General features: G+C 42.4%; 1 protein-coding gene across 1 annotated transcript; it reads left to right on the top strand.

The window, feature by feature from the left end:
• The first annotated feature begins 5,139 nt into the window (after nt 1-5,139).
• Nucleotides 5,140-24,947, top strand: Ctc1 (CST telomere replication complex component 1). Its single transcript, XM_076869646.1, has 23 exons — nt 5,140-5,281; nt 6,786-6,949; nt 9,991-10,228; nt 10,363-10,574; nt 10,907-11,063; nt 14,915-15,193; nt 15,297-15,425; nt 15,910-16,142; nt 16,255-16,432; nt 16,528-16,728; nt 17,881-18,007; nt 18,758-18,872; nt 19,229-19,547; nt 19,628-19,717; nt 19,957-20,141; nt 21,862-21,914; nt 22,044-22,218; nt 22,527-22,604; nt 23,409-23,553; nt 23,646-23,710; nt 23,911-24,076; nt 24,181-24,307; nt 24,443-24,947. The coding sequence occupies exons 1-23, from the start codon at nt 5,165-5,167 to the stop codon at nt 24,577-24,579; spliced, it is 3,690 nt and encodes a 1,229-aa protein (XP_076725761.1). The 5' UTR covers nt 5,140-5,164; the 3' UTR covers nt 24,580-24,947.
• Nucleotides 24,948-25,284: the final 337 nt, after the last annotated feature.

Below are 25,284 nucleotides of genomic sequence, written 5' to 3'. Positions count from 1 at the left end.
AAAAAAAAAAGAAAAGAAATGATATATGGATGTGGAAGCTGAGGCTTTTCCAATGGCTTGTTGCATAGTTTTGTAATATAAATGCTTAACACTTTCTACCTTTGAACATTTTTTTTGTATGTTTTTAAAACCTTATAAAGCATGAATATACATTTCTATTAAAACCTATCATCTGGGCACGGTCTGAGCTCGCCTGTAATCCCAGTGGCTCCCAAGCCTCAGCAAAAGCAAGGCACTAAGAACTAAGTAATACCCTATCTCTAAATGAAATACAAAATACAGCTGGGAATGTGACTTAGTGGTCGAGTGCCCCTGATACCCACCCCCCAAAAAAGGACCTATCAGAAGCTGGGTGCAGTGGCACACACCTATAATCCCAGCAGCTAGGGAGACTGAGGCAGGAAGATCTAGAGTTCAAAGCCAGGGCTGGGGATGTGGCTCAAGCAGTAGCACGCTCTCCTGTGCGTGCGGCCCGGATTCGGTCCTCAGCAAAATAAAATAAAATAAAAAGGGCCTTGACAACTTGAGAGAGGAAAAGAAAAATCCCATGAACATTAAGCCCTATTTTCACTCAGGAAAATATTTCTCTCTGAATAAAATATAAAAAAAGGGCTAGGGATGTGGCTCAGTAGTTAAGCACCCCTGGTTTCAATCCCCAGTCAAAAACAAACAAACAAACAAAAAACAACAAAACAAGAAATAGCTTGTCATATAGCCAGGTATGGTGCACACCCGTTATCCCAGAAGCTCAAGAGGCTGAAACAGGAGAATCACAAATTCAAAGCCTGTCTCAGCAAATTAGCAAAGCCCTAAGCAAATTAGTGAGACTCTGTCTCAAAATAAAAAATAAAAAGGGCTGGGGACATAGCTCTGTGGTGAAGCACCTGTGGGTTCAATCCCTGGTTGCAAAATAACTAACTAAATAAAAGAAGATTAAAGAGAGATATTGATAGACACATGATATTGAAGCCAGATTTAAAGATAGGTAGTTAGTGTAGTTAGGTAAATCGATTCTAATATAGAGAAAGATAAATAAAAGGGACGGGGCAGGGGTTGTAGCTCAGTGATAGAGCACTTGACAAGCATATGGGCTTGATTCTCAGCACACATATAAATAAAATAAAGGTCCATCAACAACAACAAAAAATTTTAAAAACATTATTTAAAGAAAAAAAACTAGGGATGTAGTTGAATGGTACAGTACCTACTGTATGAGGCCCAGGGCCAGTAGATGAAAAAACAAAAGGTAAATCCCAAGATATGAGACACATCCTTGTATTTATAAATAAATAGAGGACAGTCTGTCAGAGGTGAGAAAATACTGAAAGCAAAAAGATTAGGTTAGGGGCCTTGGCTAGGTCCAATAAATGCTTTAATAAAAAGGTCAGTGGATAGTGGCATGGGAGAGTTTCAGTTTCAGCTTCTAGCGGATTTATTTATTTATTTATTTATTCATTCATTCTTTCATTCATTCATTCTTCTGCTTCTTCCCCCTTCTTCTTCTGGTTGAACGCTAAGTAGCATATGTCTAATGTAATATGGAAAATAATAAATAATTACAAAACAAATATTCATTTGATGTCCAATAAGGTTTTGTTTTTATTTTATATTTATTTATTTATTTGTTTATTATTTATTTATTTATTTATTTTTTGAGATGAGGTCTCACTGTGTAGCCTATGCTGGCCCTGAACTCCTCTCCTCTAGCAATCCTTCTAGCCTTGGCCTCCCAGTAGCTGGGCCTATAGGCACATGCCACTGCACTTGACTCCCAAAATTTATTATATAAAGAACTTGTCATCACAGTGCATATCTAGTGCATCAAATATAGAATAGAGAGAAGATCTGCACCAAAAGTGAAGTTAAGGAGCTGGGGCTGTAGCTCAGTACTTGCCTCATATATATGTAGGCCCTGGCTTAGAGTCCCAGCATTGCAAAACAAACAAATATAAAGTTGAACTGGTTGTGGTGGTGCAAGACCATAGTTGAAAAGGAAAAAAAAAATTTTTAAATAAGTTGAGCCAGTCTTAGTGGTGCATGCCTGTAATGCCAGTGACTGGGAAGGTTAAGTATCACAAGTTTGAAGCCAGCCTCAGCAACTTAGCAAGACCTGTCTCACAATAAAAATAAATAAATAGTGCGGCCAATTTGGAAAGCAGTATGGAGATTTCTTGGAAAGCTGGGAATGGAACCACCACTTGACCCAGCTATTCCCCTTCTCAGTCTATTCCCTAAAGACCTAAAAAGAGCATACTACAGGGACACTGCTACATCGATGTTCATAGCAGCACAATTCACAATAGCAAGACTGTGGAACCAACCTAGATGTCCTTCAATAGACAAATGGATTAAAAAAAATGTGGCATTTATACACAATTGCGTATTACTCTGCATTAAAAAATGACAAAATCATAGAATTTGCAGGGAAATGGATGGCATTAGAGCAGATTATGCTAAGTGAAGCTAGCCAATCCCTTAAAAACAAATGCCAAATGTCTTCTTTGATATAAGGAGAGTAACTAAGAACAGAGTAGGGACGAAGAGCATGAGAAGAAGATTAACATTAAACAGGGATGAGAGGTGGGAGGGAAAGGGAGAGAGCAGGGAAATTGCATGGAAATGGAAGGAGACCCTCAGGGGTATACAAAACTACATACAAGAGGAAGTGAGGGGAAAGGGAAAAAAATATAAGGGGGAGAAATGAATTACAGTAGAGGGGGTAGAGAGAGAAGAGGGGAGGGGAGGGGGGAGGGGGATAGTAGAGGATAGGAAAGGTAGCAGAATACAACAGACACTAGTATGGCAATATGTAAATCAATGGATGTGTAACTGATGTGATTCTGCAATCTGTATATGGGGAAAAATGGGAGTTCATATCCCACTTGAATCAAAGTGTGAAATATGATATATCAAGAACTATGTAATGTTTTGAACAACCAACAATAAATAAATAAATAAATAAACAAACAAACAAACATAAAGGACCTGGGATATAGCTTAGTAGTAACGTGCCCCTGGATTCAGTCCTTAGTACCAAAAAAAAAAAAAAAAGCAAACAAATTGAATGAGGAGATAGAATTAGTTGGTTTTGTAGAATTAGTTGTTTTTTGGTTTTTTTTGGCACCAGGGATTCAACCCAGGAACACTTAACCAGAGTCCTAGTCCTTTCTTACATTTTATTTAGAGATAGTCTATGCTAAATTGCTGAGGCTGGCTTTGAACTTGTAATCTTCCTGCCTCAGTCTCCAGAGCTCACCACTGCACCTGTCAAATTGAAGGCTTTTTATTCTCCCATTAAAAAACTAGAGCGTTCTTGTTATCTAAAATGTTTATACTATTTTATAATTGAGGCTTGTTCTCATTCTGAAAATCACTTGAAGCAGGCTTATGCTTACTGCAGCCTTAAATGCCTCTGTCAGGTAGCTGTTTAATCTCTACTCCTCCCCTCCAGCCTCATTGACTTACTTCATTTCTTCCCACCACAGGGTCTTTGTCCTTGTTCCCTCAGTTTGTTCTCCCTGATCCCCAACATTCATATCCTTCATCTCCTTCAAATATTCAAGTTTTTTTCAGCACTGGGAATTGATTCCAGGGGTGCTCTACCATTGAGTTACATCCCCAACCCCACTTTTTTTAGTACTGAGGATTGAATGTAGGCATGCTTAATCACTGTGACACAGCCTCAGCCTTTTTTATTTTTTTGAGACAGAGTCTTACAAAGTTGCTTGGGGCCTCCTTAAATTGCTGAGGCTGGCTTTGAACTTATGATCCTCCTGCCTCAGCCTCCCAAGCCTCTGGGATTACAAGTGTGCACCCCCATGCTTGGCCTCCAAACTCTTTTATTTATAAATAATAAGTAAAATAAATAATGTTGGGCACAGAGCCAGAACAGGGCTGAGTCACCGTCCAACAATGGCGACCATGCTTAGGGCTTTAGGCTCTAGGCTTCGGGGTTCTTCTTCCTGTCTAAGAGAAGGGGCCTGCCAAAAGAGCCTACCAAAAGAGCCCAGGAGCCCAATAGAAAACTGACAACAGGTGCACCAACCATAACCACACACACTTCCCGTGGGGGACGTTTAAGTCTCTAAAACCCACACTGCTGCTGCTGCAGACGCTTTTGCCTCTAGTGTAGCCTACGCTGAATAAACTGATCTCTGGACGACCTGGTGTGCTCCTTCACTGACTGGTTACTGGTTGGGGTCTTCAAGGGTCTTTCAAATAATAAAATAAAAACAATTTTTATTTTATTTTTTGGTCCTGGGAATTGAATCCAGGAAGGCTTCACCACTGAGTTATAGCCCCAGTCATTTTTATTTTTAAATCTGAGACAGGGCCTTGCTAAGTTGCTGAGGGTCTCTATCAAATATGGATACTGACCTTCAACTTTCCATCCTCATGCTGGGATTTCAGGCATCACCATGCTCAGCCCTTTTTATTTGAGACAATAATTCCAGGGTTTTGCTGAGCGTGGCTTTGAACTTGCAATCCTCCCACTTGAGCTTACCAAGTAGCTAGTATTACAGGTGTGGACCACTGCACCGGCTTCACTCAACGCTTAACTTTTTTTTTTTTTTTTTAGTCTTTTCAGTAAGACTTTCATTATGCTAATGAAACACATCACCCCCTGCATTTTCTACTTTTCTTTTTATTAACATTTTACATATTTTGCCTCTGTGCTCCCCACGGTCTACAAAGCTGTGCACTGATTGGCGGGTAGACTGAATTGGAAGATCAGGACGTTTTCATTAATCCACAATTTTTCGTCAATTGTTTTTTTTTTTAAAGCAACAAGTACTATTCCTGGCACCAGAATACAAAGATAGAAGAAAGTTCTTGACTTCTGGGAGCTCACAATCAAGTGGGGGAAGAGTTAAATTCTATGTGAGTTAAGGCCATGACACAAGTATGGACCACGTGATCTAACTGCATTAAGGAGGAAGCTCTTCTCCGGCAAGATCAGGAAGACTGAAAGATGCTTAGGAATTATCAATCATGTGGGCGGTGTCTGAGCTTCTGAGCTCTCCCACAACATCCCACGTGGAGCTCTAAAAAACGCCAGACAGGAAATCACGGTAGAACTGAGACGGCGAACTTGGGGAGTCCAGCCAGAGGAACTAAGAAGGATCCTGAGGACGTGAAGTGGGAGGAGCCAGGACGCGGTCAGATGACGGCATCAAGAGGCCTCCGGTGGTCTCCTGCGCCCCGCATTCGCGCAGGAGTTCGATCAGGGGCGGAGCTTTGGCGCATCATGGCGGCTGGCCAGGCTCAGGCTCCTAGCTCCGTGAGTGCTGCATTCTGATCCCCCTGCCCCTTTTTCCTTGATCTAGATTTTATTTCCTCTCATGTTGCTTCCATTATATCTCTCTGCCCTCTCGACATTGTTGGTCGTGGTCGCGGGGTGAGGGGACTGTCAGGCAGTTTGCTCCTACTTCTCTCACTGGTTCTGCGAATATTTTTAGGTTATTGGTGCGGCGCCCTCTATGAACCTTAAGCGCGTCCCCTAGTGGCAAATCAGGAGCAGGTTAATGGGGGAGCTATGGGGATGTGAATTTCTGAAGGAGACCCCTGACGCAGTTGTACAGGAAAAGGAAAAGCTTCAGTCTAGCAGTTATGTGTAGGAGTAGTTAGCAAAGCAAGACAGCACTGCAGACGTTACAAGGCGGACGGAAGTAAATACTTGTTGAACAGCAAGAGATAGAGTAGGTGTCTTTAGAAAAAATAAGTTCAGCTGGGAATGGACTTTGGAAGGATCCATGTCTTGCTGAACAGAACTTTTTACTGGGAGTTGTTTGGCGGATTTGGAGCAGAAGAGTAGGTGAGATTTGGGTTTTACTTTGCTTAAGTTGCAGTGTGGAGAGTTGGAAAGCTATGGTTGAAATGCAATGAAAGAGGATGGTGGCCCCAAGGATGGCAGCAGTGTTGAAGGTTCCAGAGGTGAAGACAGGATAAAAAAGATAATAAAGAGAATCTAAAGGACTGATCTTGTTTAGGGAAAGGAAAGACTTAAGGAGCACATTCTGGTTTCGGATAAAACAACATTTTTTGTTAGTTCTGTATGCTAAGTTAGTGAACAGAGCATTAAAGAGTGCTAGAAGAGCTAGGCTAAGTGATGCATGTCTGTAATCCCAAGGACTGGGAAGACTGAGGCAGGAGGATCTCAAGTTTGAGGCCAGTATATTTTTTTTTCTTTTTTTTTTTTAAAGAGAGAGTGAAAGTGAGAGAGAGAGAATTTTTTTTTTAAATATTTATTTTTATTTTAGTTATCGGCGGACACAACATCTTTGTTTGTATGTGGTGCTGAGGATCGAACCCGGGCCGCACGCATGCCAGGCGAGCGCGCTACCGCTTGAGCCACATCCCCAACCCGCCAGTATATTTTTGTGTGTATTTAGCTTCTAGTAACTCAAATCCACACAACAGGAAAAAGAAATGACTAAAAATTATATTCTGCTTATGTCTTTTTTTGTGTATTGTCCACTATCAGGAGGCATATTTTTATGTATTATAGGATAGTATGCCCTTTCCTTTTGTTTTTGTTTTTGTTTTTTTCTTCAGTGCTAGGAATAGAATACCTAGGGCCTTGCACAGACTAGACAAGTGCTCTACCAGGGAACTACATTCTTGCCCTGAACTAAGACTTAAGGCTTCAATTTCTAAATAACTTTACTTTTGATCTTCATTTCTTATGCCCTCTGGATTTTTTCCCCCTATTCCTTTATTCCCCAAAGATTCCTTGGGGCCAGAATAGTCATTAAAATGTTATAATCAGATTTACTTTTCCTCAGGAGCAAGCCTGGCTTGAAGCTGCCCAGATCTTCATCCAAGAGAGCCTTTGTCCAACTGGCAAGGAACCTAATGTCCAGTTCACTCAGTCAGTGATTGACTGTGTGAAGACTGTTTGGTTGTCCCAGGGGAAGAACCAAGGTTTTACACTGCCCCTCAGCTACAGGTATGAAAGTGGAGGTTGGCAGGAAGAATGAATTTGGGATTAAAAAGGAATTACCTATAGTTATAAAGAGGGGACGTGAGAAGAGTGAGTGGAGAACACAGTGGTCTAAATACAACCTCTTCTGTAGAACTTTCCTATTCTCCATGTAACATTCCTTTTCCTAAAATTCTCCTAAATTGGCTTAAGTCAAGTTTATGGAAAAGGAGAGGAAGAAAGAAGAAGTGGGAAAAATAGAAAATTTGGGAAAAGAGCTCTGAAAATGGGGAGAGAAGCTGGTATTCTTTTCATTTTGTGTATTTGGAAACTTAGATACAAAGAGATGTTGACTTTATGAAATATGGATTATTGTTTTTAAGACCTGAAGTTAGGTCTTCTGAGCTTTTTTAAAAATTAATTTGGGTTTTCTACTACACAACCATTTCCTAAACTGTACTAGGCAATGTTAATAAAATACCACAAGAAAAGAATTTCATGGCCAAATAAATTGAGAGGTTCTAAATATAATAACATTCTCTGGGAGAGTCACAGGGCTTATTAATATATCCAGGGCTCTGGAAAATTCTGCAGAAAGAAACTTTTTTACCTCCTCATAGAAATGACCATTATCTTGGAGACAGGTTCTGTTATCCACATCTATAATCCTAGCTATTTGTGAAGCTGAGTCAGGAGGATCACATGTTTGAGGTCAGCCTTGACAACTTAACAAGGATATCTTGACAACAATTGTCAGCCTTAATAACAAGCAATTATATCTCAAAACAAATACAACAAAAACAAACCCCTTGGGGCTAGGGTTATGGCTCAGCGATGGCTCGCCTAGCACATGCGAGGCCCTAGGTCTGATCCTCAGCACCTCACAAAAATAAATAAATAAAATAAAGGTATTAGTCCAACCACAACTGAAAAATAAATATTAAAAAAAAACTGTCTTAAACATGAGGTATATTATTCCCATGAATATGTTTACATTTTTACTACACATACATCTATTCCTAAGTAGTCTATAGTAGAGTTTTGTGTATCTTTAGATTTTATAAAAGTGGCACTGAATCTTACATTTTCTCTCTAATTTGCTTTTTGTGCTTAACAATATGCTTCTGAGATTTATTCATATTGATCCATGTAGATCTAACATTTATTTTTACTGTTCTATGATATTCCATTGTGTAAATAGACATTTTACTGTATATCATTTAAAAAAATCAAAAAGGTAAAAATATGTTTGACTTCAATTGTCATTTCCCAAATTTACCTGAGCACAGGATACTCTTTCCCTGGCATTCCCTTAAACTACCTGTGGCAGTATGGGACATTTCCCACAACCTGGCTATGTGTGTGTTGCTCAGTAAAGGAAAAGAAACTTTGGTGAGAAGATAGCTTAGTTGTAATTTATTTTCTGAAACATAGTTTTAATAATTCTGTATAATTACGGAATTAAACCAATGATACTTAAAATGTTGGTCTGCTGGAACGTGAATCAACACACTGCTTCCTTTGTTGAGAAGGCATCTGTGTGTGTATGTGTGTGCGGTGCTGGGAATCCATAGAGGAAAGTCTTGCCTGTGAAAAGATTTAGCTGATTAAAAAAAAAAAAAAAAAAGTGCTAGAGACATTGTGTTTAGTTATGTACTTATTACTCAAGCTTAACATTTTGCCATATTTGTGTTAGTTATTTTTTGTATGATAAAAGATTTAGTGAAGTCCCTTAATAACCATCCTGATCCTGTTCTCCTATAACCCTTCTTTGAAAGTTCTTACTGTTTGTGCCATCAATCTTTTATTTTTTTTTTTTTGGTGTGTGTGGGGGTACCGGGATTGAACTCAGAGGCACTCAACCACTGAGCCCCAGCCCTATTTCGTATTTTATTTAGAGATAGGGTCTCACTGAGTTACTTAATATCTAGCCTCAGTTTCCCAAGCTGCTGGGATTACAAGCATGTGCCATGCACCCAGCTATACCATGAGTAGTCATACCAGCTTGTACACATAGCAGAATACATCTCTAATTTTTTTTTTTTTTTTTGATACTAGGGAATAAATATAGGGGCACTTTACCACTGAGGTACATCTCCAACCCTCCTCTTTTTTTTTTTTTTTTTTTAAGGTACTAGGATTGAACTCAGGGGCTCTTGACCCTGAGCCACATCCCCAGACCTGTTTTGTATTTTATTTAGAGACAGGGTCTCACTGAGATGCTTAGTGCCTCACCATTGCCGAGGTTGGCTTTGAACTTGTGATCTTCCTGTATTAGCTTCCCAAGCCGCTGGGATTACAGGTGTGCACCACTGCATCTGGCCATCTCCAGCCCTTTATATTTTTTATTTTGAGATTTTTGAGACAGGATCTCACTAAGTTGCTTAGGTCCTTGCTAAGTTGCTAAGACTGACCTTGAACTTGTGATCATTGTACCTCAACCTTCCAAGTTGCTGGGATTACAGGTATGTGTGTACCATTGCACCCAGCTTTTTTTTTTTTTTGGTGCTAGGGATTGACCCCCAGGCTTTATACGTGCTATACCACTGAGCTATACCCCCATTGATAGTTTAACTATTATTTGTATCATATTCAGTACCCACCATCTCAGCCTCAGCTTCCCAGCTGGTCTCTAGTACTGTGATATTCCATACTATGCAGGAAACTTGGCTGGGGCCATTGGAGTTCTCTATGGAGCTAAGAGCTGAGATGCTTTCAGGGGAGCTATTTGTGATATCTGTAAAGTATTCTCTACACACACTCATTTCTTCAGGGCCCCCTCCCCCACTTTCCTACTTCATGTTCTCCCTGGCACCATATTGTTCAAAATATTCAGTGCAGACTTTCTTCTTGCAATCCCTGGATCTTTTCCAGTCACTGGACCCAGACCTCATCCTTATTTTTTCTTAGAGCTTTCCCCCCTCCCAATGTTTCCTTTTCACTCAAGCAAATAAACTCATTAGTGAAATTCCCTTTCAGTCCTTCCTTTCTCTTGGGGATAAGTCAGGGTTGAGGGTATCCTAGACTTAAACTCGTTTTGTAAAACCTCTGCTTTCTTCACTCTCCAGCTTTGTCTCAGTACAGAACCTTAGGACCTATCAGCATCTCCCATGCTGCAGCCATCTGTCCTGGAGCAGCATTGCATACCAGACATGGGCCCCAGAGGCTAGGCCAAATGGGGTCCCTCTTCCCCGGGAGCGACTGTTACTTGTAGGAACATTAACAGACCTATCAGAAGACTTGGAACAAGGATGCAGGAATGGAAGCCTCTACGTGAGAGATAATACTGGTAGCCTGGGCTGTGAGGTAAGCAGAAGGGGAAGATCAGATACTTCAGATCCAAATTAGAATGGTGCCTAGGGAGCAAGGTAGCTAATATATAGAAGAGGTGGATTGGATACTAGGGTCCAGGTTAACCTGTGCTCTTGGTTTTTTCCTAGCTCATAGACCTGGACCTTTCTTGGTTGGGCCATCTCTTCCTGTTCCCCAGTTGGAGTTACCTCCCTCCTGCCAGGTGGAATTCCTCAAAGGAAGGGCACTTGGAGCTCTGGGAAGCTCCTGTACCAGTATTTCCTTTGACTATCAGTCCTGGCCCTCTCACACCCATCCCTGTCTTATACCCACAGATTGCATCCTGCCTGCTCAGGCATAGGTAAGTCTTCCCCTTTAGAGAAAGAAAAAATATTATAAAGCTTGGAGGATGATGGTGATTCATTGAAGAGAGGGAAATAATAGTTTTGATAATCATATAAATGGAATGTTCCTAATCAAGGGAACAATGGAGGCTTAAAATATTAAGACTGTTAGTAGGAGGATTCTTCAAAGGCAAGCAGAATTTGAAGGATTTTAGAATAATACTTTGGGCTTTGGACGTTTTACCTTTTACCAGATTGTTCTTTACAATGAGGGAAGACATTTGTATAAAGGGAAAAAGAAAAGTTGGGGAGGGCGGACCTTCTTTCTTTCCTTTCTCTTCCTTCTTAGAAGCAAGCTCAGAGGTGAGAAGCAAAATCTGGCCGGAAAGCTGATTCAATTGAGTGCTCTGGTGAAAAGTAAAAAGAAAGCATACTTTATCCTCTCTCTTGGTGAATTATCCCCAACTGTTAGCCAAGCCTTCAACCATGTGTCCATTATCGTCCAGGTGAGGATTAGGATCCATTCAGGGGCCTTTCAGTATGGAAGGTGTTCTAATAGAAATAACATTGTAGCAGGAACCAGAAAGGAAAGGAGGACAGCAGGGGAGACTTGTTTTCTGGAACAGTACCATAGAAGGAAGATTCTAGATAGTGTTGTTGTCTGTAAGCAGATAGGGAATAGATTTTGCTGCCATGCAGTTCATTTGAGTGGGTGGCCTTTTCATTGTATTTGACATTTTTAAAAATTACCAGGGGCTGTTATTATATTTCCACAGTAGAGTATAGGTAACTATACTCTAACATACCTAGCATGTGTAAGGCCCTGGGTCCATTCCCACACTGAGAAAAAAAAAATTCCCATGAAAAACCCAAAAAATTACCAAAATCACTTATTTTTCTCCTGCTTTAGGATGACCAAACAAAATTCAGTGCTGGGAATCAAACCCAGGGGTTGGTGCATATGGGCAAACACTTTATCACTGAGCTATACCCCTTAGCTCCTGAAGCAATAAGTTTTGGGGGAGGGTTGGAGGGGTACTGGAGATTGAACTCAGGGACTTTACCACTGAGCTACATCCCCAGCCCTTTATATTTTGAGACAGGGTCTCGCTAAGTTGCTTAGGACCTTGCTGAGTTGCTGAGGCTGGCCTTGAACTTGTGACCCTCCTATCTCAGCCTCCTGAGGTGCTGGGATGACAGATGTGTGCCATCATGCCCAGCAAGCAATAAGTTTTAAGTAAGTCTAGCAGTATTTCAAGATGAGATGTGATGTCCAGGGTCTGATTGGTGAGATTCAGCTGGGTTTTAGTTTTTTTTTTGTTTTGTTTTGTTTTGTTTTGTTTTTGGTACAAGGGATTGAACTCAGGGGTACTCTACTACTGAGCCACATCCCCAGCCCTATTTTGAATTTTATTTAGAGACAGGGTATGTACCACTGAGGTAAATCCCCAGTCCTTTATTTTGATTTGTTTTGAGACAGGGTCTCACTAAGTTGCCAGGCTGGCCTTGAACTTGCTTAGTGTCTTGCCATTGCTGAGGCTGGCTTTGAACTCATGATCCTCCTGCCTCAGCCTCCCAAACTGCTAGGATTACTTACAGGCCGGTGTCACCCTGCCACCCTGCCCAGCTTTTTTTTTTTTTTAATATATGTATTTTTTTAGTTGTAGATGGACACAATACTTTTTTTTATTTATTTGTCTTTATGTGGTGCTGAAGAACAAACCCAGTGCCTCACACATGTGAGATAAGCACTCTAGCTCTAAGCCACAACCCCAACCCCTCAGCTGGGTTTTGAGTAGAATAGAGTTCTGTGAAGTTGAGCAAGATGATTGTGAAGTTCAAGTGTCATGAGTGTGTTTTGAAGCCTCTGAGAGTGGCAGCAGTGCTTTTCTGTCTGTGGGAGGAGCATGCCCTAGAAGATCGTTATATTCATGAGCAGTTTTATCCATAAAACTCCCTGAGGAAAAAGATTTTCAATTTCTTTAACAGTTGCCTTTCTCTAGTTCATATTATGCCCTGCATGGCATTTCTGGACTTTTTTCATCGTGGCGCTCTTGTTTTTTTCTCTTATAACCCCAAGAACATTCCCTTTTCTCACTTCACCTGTGTTTTCACTGCCCCCAAATTGTGCCTTGCACATTCAGAATTCTGAGCATTTTTTGTTGTTGCCTCCTCGTTCAAGCGCTAGTCTCTTCCTTTTCCACTTATAAAAACCATGGGTAGACCATTCCATGTCTGAAATCCAAACTGCTCCAACATCACATTATAAGTGGAATATTCCATACCTGACCTTATGTGATGGGTTGAAGTTAGAACAAAGGTGCACTAAAAATATCAGATAAAACTACCTTCAGTCTATATGTATGAGGTATATGTACCACATAAGTGAATTTAAAGTTTAGACTTGGGTTCCATCCCCAAGACATTTTGTATATGAATATGCAGATATTCTAGAATCTTAAAAAAAAAAAATCCAAAATTTGAAACACTTATGGTCCCAGGTATTTCAGATAAGGGTTACTCAGCTATATTATTCTTCAGGGCCCAGTTTAATTCATCTTCGTTCAATAGGCTTCCCTGTTCATTCAGTCCATCCTGATAATCTATCCCCCCCGCTCCCCCCAGGCCTTTTTTTCCCCTTATGGTGTTAGGGGTTGAACCCAGAGTTACTTTACCATGGAGGTACATTCCCAGTTCTTTATTTTGATTTGTTTTGAGACAGGGTCTCACTAAGTTGCCAGGCTGGCCTTGAACTTGCTTTCCTCCTGTCTCAGACTCCTGAGTAGCTGGGATTATAGGCAGTGCCACCATGCCTGGCTTTTCCAAATGCATATTGAAACCCTATCAAGGGCTGGGGATGTGGCTCAAGCGGTGGCATGCTTGCCTGGCATGCATGCGGCCCAGGTTCGATCCTCAGCACCACATACAAAGATGTTGTATCTGCCGAAAAATAAAAAATAAATATTAAAAAAAAAGAAACCCTATCAAATGTGTTATTTTCTATACTTGATAATATACAGCTTTATTATTACTTTATTATTACTCTGTCTGTGTTTACCAGAGGTTTGAAATATGGTTGATAAAAGGGAATTGTTTATTGTACTTTCCTAGACCTCTATCCCAATACTAGATACAGATATACCTAACACATATTGTTAACATAAATGAAATATTATGAGGTGGAAGAGGGGAAATGCTAAAAAGGGTGTATATTTATCAATAGAGTATTTATGTAACCTACTTTCATATATAATGCAGACATTAATGTATTGCTAAAAATTAACGTATTGATCTAATGGTTAAAAAAGGAATAGTTATTTCTAATTAAATTATGTGTATTCATTCTGAAGCAAATGTGAGGTGGAAACTATATTGAAAACAAAATGTGTTTCCACATAGAGAAACACTGTGGAGGGCTGGGGTTATGGCTCAGTGGTAGAGCACTTGCTAGCATGTGTAAGGTACTGGGTTTGATTCTCAGCACTGCATATAAATAAGTGAATAAAATAAAAGTTGATCAACATCTAAAAAAAATTAAAAAAAAAAAGAAAAACACTGTGGATATGATTAAAAACAAATACTAGTTTATTATATTTATGACTAAAATATCATGATAGGCATTGACATAAATGATGTGCTTTTCTTGAAAATGTTTTCTTTTATTCTTAATAAAGTACTGATAAGGGCTGGGGATGTGGCTCAAGCGGTATCGCGCTCACCTGGCATGCATGCGACCTGGGTTCAATCCTTAGCACCACATATAAACAAAGATGTTGTGTCCACTGAAAACTGAAAAATAAATATTGAAATTCTCAAAAAAAAAAAAAAATAAAGTACTGATAAAAACAAAGTATAATATATTATTAACTATGTGCTATTTACATTTCTGGAAAATTCAGTATGTAATAAAAATTAAAAACTTCCTTATAAACAAACAAACAAATAAATAAAAGGGGCTGGGGATGCAGCTCAGTGTTAGGGTACCCCTGGGTTCAATTATTAGTACCTAAAACAAACAAAAAGCATTGTATGTTAATGTTAGCACACATATATTTAGGAAACCTGTTTTTGAAAAAAAAAAATTTTTAAATAGAGTATTTATGTATTCTAAAGGAAGTTTTAGGGATGATTTGTATCTTGTGGAAGGAATTAGGAAATATTTGGCCTCTCCTGTGAGACAGGAGAGATCCTGAAAGTTCTGTGGCTTAAGATTTAATTGGTAGACAGGGAAAATTAAGAGAGAAGTCTCAAGAGAAACAGGTCTTTGAGGTTAAATTATAATAGGAAGGGATTGACAAAGGGATGGTGCTGTAGGGAGCATCTCATGTGCCATGTTGCCTATCTCTCTGTAAGCCAGATCCCTGCCCAGCTGGTGTGGCACCGTGCTCTTTGGCCTGGTAAGGCCTATGTACTGACACAACTGCGAGTATCCAGGATCCCTGGTTACCATTACTGTGTTTGGATGACCAGTTCCTCCTCCCATCTGATGCTGCTGGAACCAGGACGTGTACAAGAGCTGGAGCTGGAAGGACCCTTCTTGGAGGCTGATTGCAAATCACATCCCACATCCAGCAACTTCCAGAACAAGAAGGGACCAAAAGGTCTTATGCGGGATTCTAGACTCTTAAACTATATGGTAAGCCTGAGGAAGAGATAGATCCTACAGCTTGTGGGACAGGAAATGTGGTTATACAAGAGTAAGCAGATGGTGACCAACTGGACTTCTGGACTCTTTGCAGGGAACAGTCACTGGTGTGTTGAATGAGCCTGCTGGCCTCTATGAGCTGGATGGGCAGCTAGGGCTCTGCCTTGCATATCAGCAGTTCCGTGCCCTCAGGCGGGTGATGCGACCAGGGGTCCGCCTGGAGGTATGTAAGAGATCAGGGCTGATTGCAAAGAGACCCTCCCAGTAACTTTTCTTACCTTCATAGGCTAGTCTTTTTTTGGACAAGAGCTTAGAAAGAAAAGGAGTAATCTTAAATTCTGGGAGGAGGGGTTGGGGTCAAAGCAGCTTCTTCACAGAAGGCCTTCTGATTAGGGGAAGAGATGGCTAAAGCACAGGTCTAGGACCAGGAGCCTAGGAAGAAGACAGAGCCACACCTATCCAGCCAGGGGTTACCTGGTCCTCAGAAAGAGCAAAGGCTTACTAAAGCACATGGGAGATGATGCTGACTTAGGGAAATGGGTTGTGATGGTAGGAGAGGTGTGAAGTCTGAAAGGAAATAGTAGCCAACATAGGGGAAGTCGTGTTCCTTTCTCCTGAAACCCAGGTCGCAGAGACTAGTTACCCTGCCTGGGGTCACTGAGTTCAGTCTTCACTTTTTGCTTTTTCACTTTTTCATTTTCTTGCAGCTCCAGGATGTTCACCTCCTCCAGTCGGTGGGTGGAGGGACAACAAGACCAGTGCTAGCATCCTGCCTTCGTGGAGCTATCCTGCTTCGGGGTTTTTCCTGTCAGAAGCCTGGAAGACAGTCGTCCCACCAAGCTCATGGGGCTTCCCTGTATGAGCAGTTGGTGTGGGAATGGCAGTTAGGTCTTCCCCTTTACCTGTGGGCTGTCAAGGCCCTGGAGGAGCTGGCCTGCAAGTGAGAAGGATGAGGGTATGGGTTCGGGAGTAGGATACTTTCTCTGGAAGGGAAACAGGAACCTGGAACAGGGTCTTTGAGGGAAGTGACTGTGCTTCTTTCCCTGGTCAAGGCTATGTCCCCACTTGTTGAGACACAAGCAGTTCCTGCAGCATTCCTCTCCTGGAAACCCCAGTCTGGGATTACAACTCCTGGCTCCCACCCTGGATGCTCTAGCTCCATCCAGCAGATCCATTCGGAATGCACATACAGAGATCCTTGAAGAGCCACATCACTGTCCCCTCCAGAAAGTATGAGGATGCAGGGAAAGGTGGGCGGCAGAACCAATGCACTGAAGGATCCCAGGGCACAGAGGACACAATTTGATTTCTCTTCTCTTTGACAGTATGCTCGGCTGCAGATTCCCTACTCTTTCCCAGCTCTGGACACTCTGGAAAAGGAAGGACGTTGTAGGGCTTGGGCCTCCTTTGACCCAAAGGTACTTCTGCCTCTCCCAGAGGCTGCCCACCTGTCCACATGCCAACTCAATAACCGCCTGGCCTGGTCCTGGCTGTGTCTGCTGCCTTCTGCCTTCCATCCAGCCAAGGTAAGAGGCTCTAAAAGCTTAAGGAACTACCTCTTTTTGCCATCCTTATTGCCCTGTCCTAGTCCAGGTCACTGTCACTTTTTGTCATTTAGACTATAGTCTTCTAGCTGTCTCATCTGTTCTTGGCCCCCACCAACTTATCTTCCCTGTGGCAATTAAAAAGAGTGAGATAAGCCAGGCACAGTGGCACACACCTGTAATCCAAGCAGCTCAGGAGGCTGAGGCAGGAGGATCAAGAGTTCAAAGCCAGCCCCAGCAATTTAGCAAGGCCTTAAGCAACTCAGTGATATCCTGTCTCAAAATAAAATATAAAAAAAGTGCTGGGGGACTGGGGTTGTACTTAGTGGTATAGCGCTTGCCCTGCATATGTGAGGCACTGGGTTCAATTCTCAGCACCATGTGTAAACAAATAAATAAAGGTCCATCAATAACTAATAAAATATCTTTAAAAAAACAATGCTGGGGATGTGGCTTCGTAGTTAAGTGCCCCTGGGTTTAATCCCTATGACCAAAAAGATATAAATAAATAGATAATAAATAAGGGCTAGGGATATGGCTTAGTGGTTGAGTGCCCCTGCTTTCAACCACTGGTACAAAAAAAAGGAAAGAGTGAGGTAAAAATGTAACTTAAAGCTGGGTATGATGACACATGGCTGAACAGTTGGGAGGTTCAGCAGGAGTATCACAGGTTTGAAGCCAGCCTGGTCAACATAATGAGATCCTGTCTCAAAATAAAAAGGAGCTATGGATAAAGCTCAGTGATGGGGCACTTGCCTAGCATGCATGAGGCTCTGGGTTCACTCCCTAGTACTAAAAAAGAAGAAGAAATTTAACATGGACTATAGGATTATCTTGCTTAAATCCTTTTCTGGTTCTCCTAGTATTCATAAAGTAAAACCAAACTTGTCCCAAGAGGTCCTGCATGGTCTCTTAACTCTAACCCCCATTTATTGCTACTAAATGTGTGACTGCGGTATATTGTGGTATTTTTTCATGTCTATCTTCTTTGAGTATAGATTCTTCGTGGTCAGAGACCATGTGCTTTTTGTTCATTTTTATAGTGCTACCATTTAACACAGTGCCTGGCACACAGTGAATGTACAATATTGGTTTAATTAAGTTTTTAATATGTTGGCCTTCCTCTTCCTGTAGGCTTTAGTTGGGGTTCTGGTGGCTTCATCTCATAAAGGTTGTCTGCAACTTCGGGACCGAAGTGGTTCCCTCTCCTGCCTGCTCCTGGCCAAGCACTCACAACCCCTCACTGACCCACAGCTTGTAGGTATGAAGCTCAGAGTTAAAAAGATGGTGGTCTAGGGTAGAGGTTCTCATACTCAAGGGTGCCAGGAGGAAGCTTTTGCAGGAGTTTGTTAGAGATCTGAAGTAACATGACAATTAACAACTTTGGTTAGAGGCCAGGCACAGTGGTAATGACTGTAATCCCAGCCACTTGGGAGTCTGAGGTAAGAGGATTACAAGTTTGAAGACAGTCTGGGCAACTTGGTGAGACCCTATTTTGAAATAAAAAGGACTGTGAGTGTAGCTCAATGGTAGAATGCCCCTGGGTTCCATCCCTACCACCACAAAAACAAAACAAAAAAATAATAGTTTTGGGGTGAAGTTTGGGAGACTGATATGGCAAGTAGAAAAAAAGGAGCCAGGGAACCCCTAGCCAGAACTACAATTCCCAACATTTATTTCTGCCTCCATGGCTCCTAGCACACACCAGAATTACAATTCTTGTTTATAATATTCTTAATTTGGAAAAATATGGTTTTATTTGGCTTACTGGAAATACATACAGGGCAACCCTGGAGAAGAAAATTTGTTTGGCATTTTCAAGATTTGTGTAAAAGTACAATCAAAGCCTTTTCAACGGGAAGGCCAGAGACAGGATTGTACATGCAGATGGGATGGTTTCTCCCTGGAGGTATCACCCCTCTAGGGAGTTGGGGGCTGGTGGTCACTTGTGGACCTTCACAAGTTAGGGGAGCAGTTTTCTTTTCTTGCAAAAATAGAGACTTTCTTCTAGGCTGCCTAATACGGACAGAGAAGTTCCAGTTGGTGGTAGAGAGGGACGTCAGAAGCAACTTCCCTTCCTGGAAGGAGCTAGGCATGACTGGTTTCATCCAGAAACAACAGTCCAGGTGGGCTTCTTGGGTTAGTGACTGTCCTCTTAAGTCTGAGAGGAAGGAAGGGTCTGGTGCAGGTTGGGGAATATTGAGGCCGAAAACACCCAATGGCTGGGCATAATGGCACAGACCTGTAATTCCAAGACTTGGGAGGCAGAGGCAGGAAGATTGCAAGTTTCAGAACAGCTTCAGCAACTTAGTGAGGTCCTAAGCAACTTAGCAAAACTCTGACTCAAATTTTAAAAAAGAGTTGGAGGACAGTGGGAATATAGCTCAGTGGTAAAGCACTCCTGGGGTCAATTCTCAGTACCATTTAAAAAAAAGAGAAAAACATCCAATGCCTACATCACTATTTCTCTCTGTCCCAACAGAGTCTATGTCCAGTTCTTTCTGGAGGATGCCCTGATCCTTCCTGTGCCCAGATCCTTTCATCACTCCTCAGCACCTCCTCAGACAGAGTCTACCGGCGTAGAGGGACCCCACATAGGACAGAGCCGACTATTCTTGCTGTCCCACAAAGAGGCCCTCATGAAGCGGAATTTTTGTGCCTCCTCAGGAGCCACCTCAGGGTTGCCCAAGCCCACCCTCAGTTTCCATGTATCAGGTTGTTGGCTTGGGGGTACCCAGAGGAAGGAGGGGACTGGATGGGGCCCGCCTGAGCCCCTGACAGATGAGAGCAAGGATCAGAAGGTAAACTGGCCTCTTGGACTTAACTTTCCCTACCCTGAGCTCTAGGCTGGGACTTAGCACCCTGCTGTCCTTCCTCACAGGTTCTTCTCATCTTCCTTGGCTCTTCGGTCCGCTGGTTTGAGTTTTTGCACCCAGGGCAGGTTTACCGATTTGTGGCTCCTGGCCCTGCTGTGAGTGCCCTATTTCATCTTACCCTTCCCTAGAAAGTTGTGTTTGGGTTGGAGTTAAAAGGGTATACTAGTCCTTCCAGCTCTCCTAGAAGAAGGCTGGGTTTAGATGACCTAGAAGGCATCTCTATGTTGAGATCCTTTCCTTCACCAGGCTCTAGAAAGAAAGCAACACTGGAAGCTTTTGTGAACCATCTCTTGCCCAGCACATACTCAGAAGCAGTCTTCCCATTTCCTGGCAGACACCAAAGTTGTTCGAGGTGGAAGGGTCATCCTGCACATCTCAGCGTCCTCTGGAGTTGGCTGGCTGTGTGTCCTGCCTCACCGTCCAGGATGAGTGGACCCTGGAGCTTGAGAGCTCTCCAGATGTTCTGGGAATACCCAAAGCATTGCCTGAATCCTCGCTGACCAACTTGCTTAGTGCCAAGTAAATGTCCACCAACCCCTTAAGTTAATTTGACCATGCTCCATGTTTATTGGGTTTGATAAATAGTCTGTTCTCTTTTTCAACCTAGAATTCCTGAGCTTAAGTGGTCCTCCTGCCTGATCCTCCTAAGTATCTAGGATTGCAGGTGTACCATCACACCCAGCTAACATGTTTTGTTTCTTTTCTTTTTTGGTATCAGAAATTGAACTCAGTAGCACTTAACTACTTTTTATTTATTTATTTTGAGATAGGATCTTGCTAAGTTTCTTAGGGCCTTGCTAAAATGCTAAGGCTGGCTTTGAACTTGTGATCCTTTTGCCTCCCTAGCTGCTGGATTACAGGCATGTATTACCATGTGGGGCAACATGTTTCTTTAATGTGATTTATGTGGTAGAGGGGTAATGTCAGTGCAAGAGGGAAATTGTGTTTCATACTGAGTTTTTCCCCAAGTGCATCAGATTTGGAAATGATTACAAGCCAGGTATTCTTACACTTAAGGAAAAGCTTTAGCAATATAAGAGACCTCCAAAAGTATAAGGAAAAGTGCTGAAAATACAGAGAAGGACCTTCATTTAGTGCAAGAAGTAGCCAGCTGATGGCTGCAGGAAAAACAGTAATCCTGGTATAAGCTTTGTGGGGCAATTGCAAGTACAAATGAAAAAGCTGTGGAGAAATTTCTCCCTGTATTAAAAAAATCCCATTGGGTTGTCTGTAATTTTTGTGAAATTAATCTATTAGAAGTGAATGTTTAAAGACAGTAGAATGAACCAGATGTAACTTTCCTATGTTCGTATACCACCTGTAAAACACCACATCATGGAGATCCATGTCTAAAAACAACAACCACAAAACACCCCAAAAAAACAAAAATAAGAAGTGAATGTTTTGAGCTGGGCATAGTGGCACATACCTGTAACCTCCAATGGCTCAGGAGACTAAGGCAGGAGGCCCTAAGCAACTTGGCGAGACTCTGTCTCAAAAAATAAAAAGGGCTGAAGATGTGGCTCAATGGTTAAGTGCCCTTGTGTTCAATCTTGTTCTATATGTTCTGTACCTCCTGCCCCCCAAAAAAGAAGTGAATTTTTTGAGATGAGGATGAAACTCAGTAGTAGAACATTTGCCTAACAAGCTCTGGGATCAATTCCTGGTACCACACCAAAAAAAGAATGTTTCCAAGGACCTGTATTTTTAGGGAGGGGCCCTGAGCCCCAAGGCTCAAATGACAGACTGAGATTCTAGTTGGAAATACAAGTGGTGATAGAAGGAAAAGTCTTTGGTAAAGCCTCTGCTTCCAAAGTTATGTCAGTTTCTTTCTTTTAATTAAAAAAAAAAATTTTTTCCCATTACTGGGATTTGAACCCACAGGTCCTCTACTATTGAATTGTATCCCCAGTCTTTTTAAATTTTCATACAGGGTCTTGCTGAATTTCCTAGGCTGGCTTGGAACTTGTGATCCTCTTGGCTCTACTTCCTAAGTAACTGGGATTACAGGGGTGCATCATCACAAGAGTTGTACAGGATTTGAATGCACTGCCACAACCCTGTTTTTCCCACACATCTTGTTTTAGTGAAGAGTTTGGCAGAGCTCAAGATATTCTAGGGATCTTATTTGTAATATTTTAGCTGATACTGTCGCTCCTTTTTCTGTTCTTTGGACTGACCCTTTATGTCCTATATGGTCTTGTACCTCTGTTCCTAGCGTATTTCTTTTACCTTCCAGCCTCACTGATTCCTTGGTGTCTTTCTCAGCTGCGATTTTGTCACGGATAATGTGTGAGTCACTTCAGCCCCTTTGTCACGCAAAGCCTAGTAATGACTGCTCCTTCAGGAGCAAAGTATGATAAAATGATGGGACCTTGTGCCCTGACAGATCCCACTAGCCACCCTCCCCTTCTTCTGTAGGGAACACTGAGGATGTAAGAAGGTGTGTGAAGCTAACTGTATCTATAGAGACTGTTGACTCTGAATTCCCCCCTCACCTGGACATATATATCGAAGACCCACACTTGCCTCCCCCACTAGGACTTCTTCCAGGAGCTCGAGTCTACTTTTATCAACTGGAGAAAAGGGTTTCCAGGTGAAAATCTGTGTTGTGTGGTCACATCTCCTCTCCTACTTAGGTGCTTCTCTTGAACACTTAACCTCCACAAACTATGCATAAGGACAGCTTCTCTTTGCCATTTCAGTGTTAGTCTGTTATAAATGCCCTCCACCTTCTTGAGATATTGCAGACCAGTCCTCCTCTTATTCCTCTTGCTTTGGTAGAGCTGGATCCAGGGTACATCCCTGGGAGTCGGGGAGTAGCCAACTTGTAAGTTGTGATCCATGAATCCCAGCTCCCATCCTGTTCTGATTACTTTCTCCTCACCCTCTCTATTCTTGCAGATCCCACAATGTTTATTGTTGCTTCCGGTCATCCACTTACGTGCAGGTCCTGAGTTTTCCCCCGGAGACCACAGTCAGGTCAGTATCTAGTATCTATCTGACTCTTAAACTTCATGACCTCACACCCACATCCCACTCATGTCTCTGGCTCTGGAACTTCTGCCATTATCACAGTCTTTTCTCATTATAGTAGACTGTTAAGTCAGAAGGATTCCTTATATCCCAAATAAAGAATGCCCAATACCTGTCATTTTACCTAGAAAGATTTAACATTCTAGACTTTGGAAGGATTTTCAGTCTAAAATGTAAATATCTCTTTCTTGGCTAACATCTTATGTTCAAGACTGATAAATAATTGGTGACTGTTGGAGATGAGGAATCAAAATTGGGATGGGGGCAGTAAGGTTTCCAGGAGAACATGGAACCCACAACTATCTCCATCCCCATGGCTGCTAATTTCTGCCTCTTTCTTTTTTCTTTTTATCTCTCTCTCTTTCCCACCCCCCCCCCCCATTGAACTCAGGGTGCTATACAACTGAGCTATATATCCATATCTTTTTATGTTTTATTATGTGACAGGGTCTTGCTTTAAGTCGCTCAAGTTTATCTTGAACTTTTGAATTCTGCCTCAGCCTCTATCTTGCTGGGATTAAAGGCACATACTACCATGTCTAGTTCCTTCTGCCTGTTTCTTTCTTTCTTTTTTAGAAAGAGAGAGAGATATTATTTATTTTTTAGTTTTCGGCGGACACAAACATCTTTGTATGTGGTGGTGAGGATCGAACCCGGGCCGCATGCATGCCAGGCAAGCGCGCTACCGCTTGAGCCACATCCCCAGTCCTCTGCCTGTTTCTTGATCCATCTCTTTCTCTGTTTCCATAGTGCTCCACTGCCTCACATCTACCTGGCTGAACTTCGGCAGAGTAGCTGGGGCCCATTCCAAGCCACTGCCTCTTGCCATGTTGTTTCTGTTGTCAGCCTCCAGCTCCGGTGGGTGTGTGCTCATTGTACCAGTGTCTGCCCCCAGGTATGGAGGGGAACAGGTTGAGCTGGGTGTGCAATGTCAGAGGGATGTGATGGGACAAAGAGGACTTTTCTAACCACTTTTTTTCATCCCAGGGAAAGTGCCTTCGTCAGGGTCCCACTTGCTTCACTCAGACGTCTATAAGCCAAGCCAGCATCAAGTGAGCACCTATCACACTGTTTTACTCCCTTGTTAAACAGCTTCATCTGAGTTAGCATAATTTCTAGCTCATGGGAATTGTTTAATAAATATTTTTAGAATGAATGAGGGTACACTGAGCTAAAGACTGGGAATGATGGGGAGGGAGATGTGTTGGATCCAGGAGATTGACCACTTGGGAGTTTTTTATTTCTCCCCCAGGCTTCTGGTAGAGGATGGGACTGCTGAAGCTATGGTGACCTGTACAGATTATCATGTGGCAGCAGCACTAGGGTTGTGTGCTAATGAGTGGTCCTCCCTCCTAGAGTTTGTCCGAAAGCCAGGGAGAGTAGTCTTGCAATTTATGGAACCTGGAGCCCAACTAGAGGTGAGATGTGACTGGAAGGTAGGGGCTCAGATACCCAGCTTCCTGGGACTTTGGTAAAAGGTTGGGAGCTTGAGTTCTGACTAACCTGGAGTTTCCTTTTCTAGTCTTCAGCTAAGACTGAGGATCCTTTGACACTCTACCTCCACACACTTTGTACCAGCCCCTCTGTCCTCCGCCCCATTGTGCTTTCTTTTGAGCTTGAGAGGAAACCCTCTAATATTACTCCATTAGGTAAGGGTGGTGCAGATAAATGGGTCCCAGGGAGGAGGCATAAAGGGGCAATAGGGAATTTTTAGAGTTGGGGAGAAGAGTGGTGAGTGGATACTAAAAACCACGTGTGGTATTTTTCTTCTCTTCCAATCTCAGAACCTCCTCGGCTACAGCGGTTCCAATGTGGAGAGCCTCTCCTGACTCGGGTGAATCCCAGGTTCCGACTGGCCTGTCTTTCTATCCAGGAGTCAGAGTACCCCATCTCTTTGGGGGCCTTTGCTTCCTCTTGTTAACCTGAACTACAAGGATCATCAGAAAATTCTTCCTTAGGGAAGGATTCAGGCCTTTTTCCCCCTGGAGTGGTTGTGGCCACTCCCCACATCCTTGGATTCACCAGCTGCTACCCCATTGTAATTTCTTTTATTCTGGTGCCAGCCTGTCTCAGGAACATTGTGGGAACAGCAAATCCTGCGCTGTTGATATTTCCTTTGCTTGGGAGTCAAGGCATCTGCACTCACAGGTGGACCCAAGCATTTTGATCTTCCTTTGTGGCAGGAACTAGAGGAACAAAAAAGGCTTGCTCCTTGTGAGGATGTTGTGACAGGTCCTTTGACCTGCAATAAAGCACTCTGGGGACATTTCTCATTTAGGTTCATCTCTACAGTCTCAACCTCTCTGACTCCCTGGTGGCTAACGCCTTTGTTCATCATTTCAACTCTTTGTTTACACTATTGTGGAAAGCAATTTGTAGAAGAGCTTCTGGTTCAGCAGGCTGATACCAAAGTCAGGTCCCACAGGGAGTAAATTGAGGAGTGGAGGGCAGTTGGGAGAATATGGCTATGGTGCTCTCAGCAAAGCTGGGTCTGGGAAAAAGTTAAGTATGAGAGCCTAGAGACACGGGTGTAGACATAGGTGTAGGGGAGGGAAGCACCAAACACTAGGGGGAGCATGTGAAGACTCTGGATTCCTCCACTGTCAAGACTCCACACAAAGGTTCA

Source organism: Callospermophilus lateralis, chromosome 11 (assembly GCF_048772815.1).
Source record: "Callospermophilus lateralis isolate mCalLat2 chromosome 11, mCalLat2.hap1, whole genome shotgun sequence".
Lineage (NCBI taxonomy): Eukaryota > Metazoa > Chordata > Mammalia > Rodentia > Sciuridae > Callospermophilus > Callospermophilus lateralis.
This window is presented reverse-complemented; position numbering and strand designations above follow the sequence as displayed.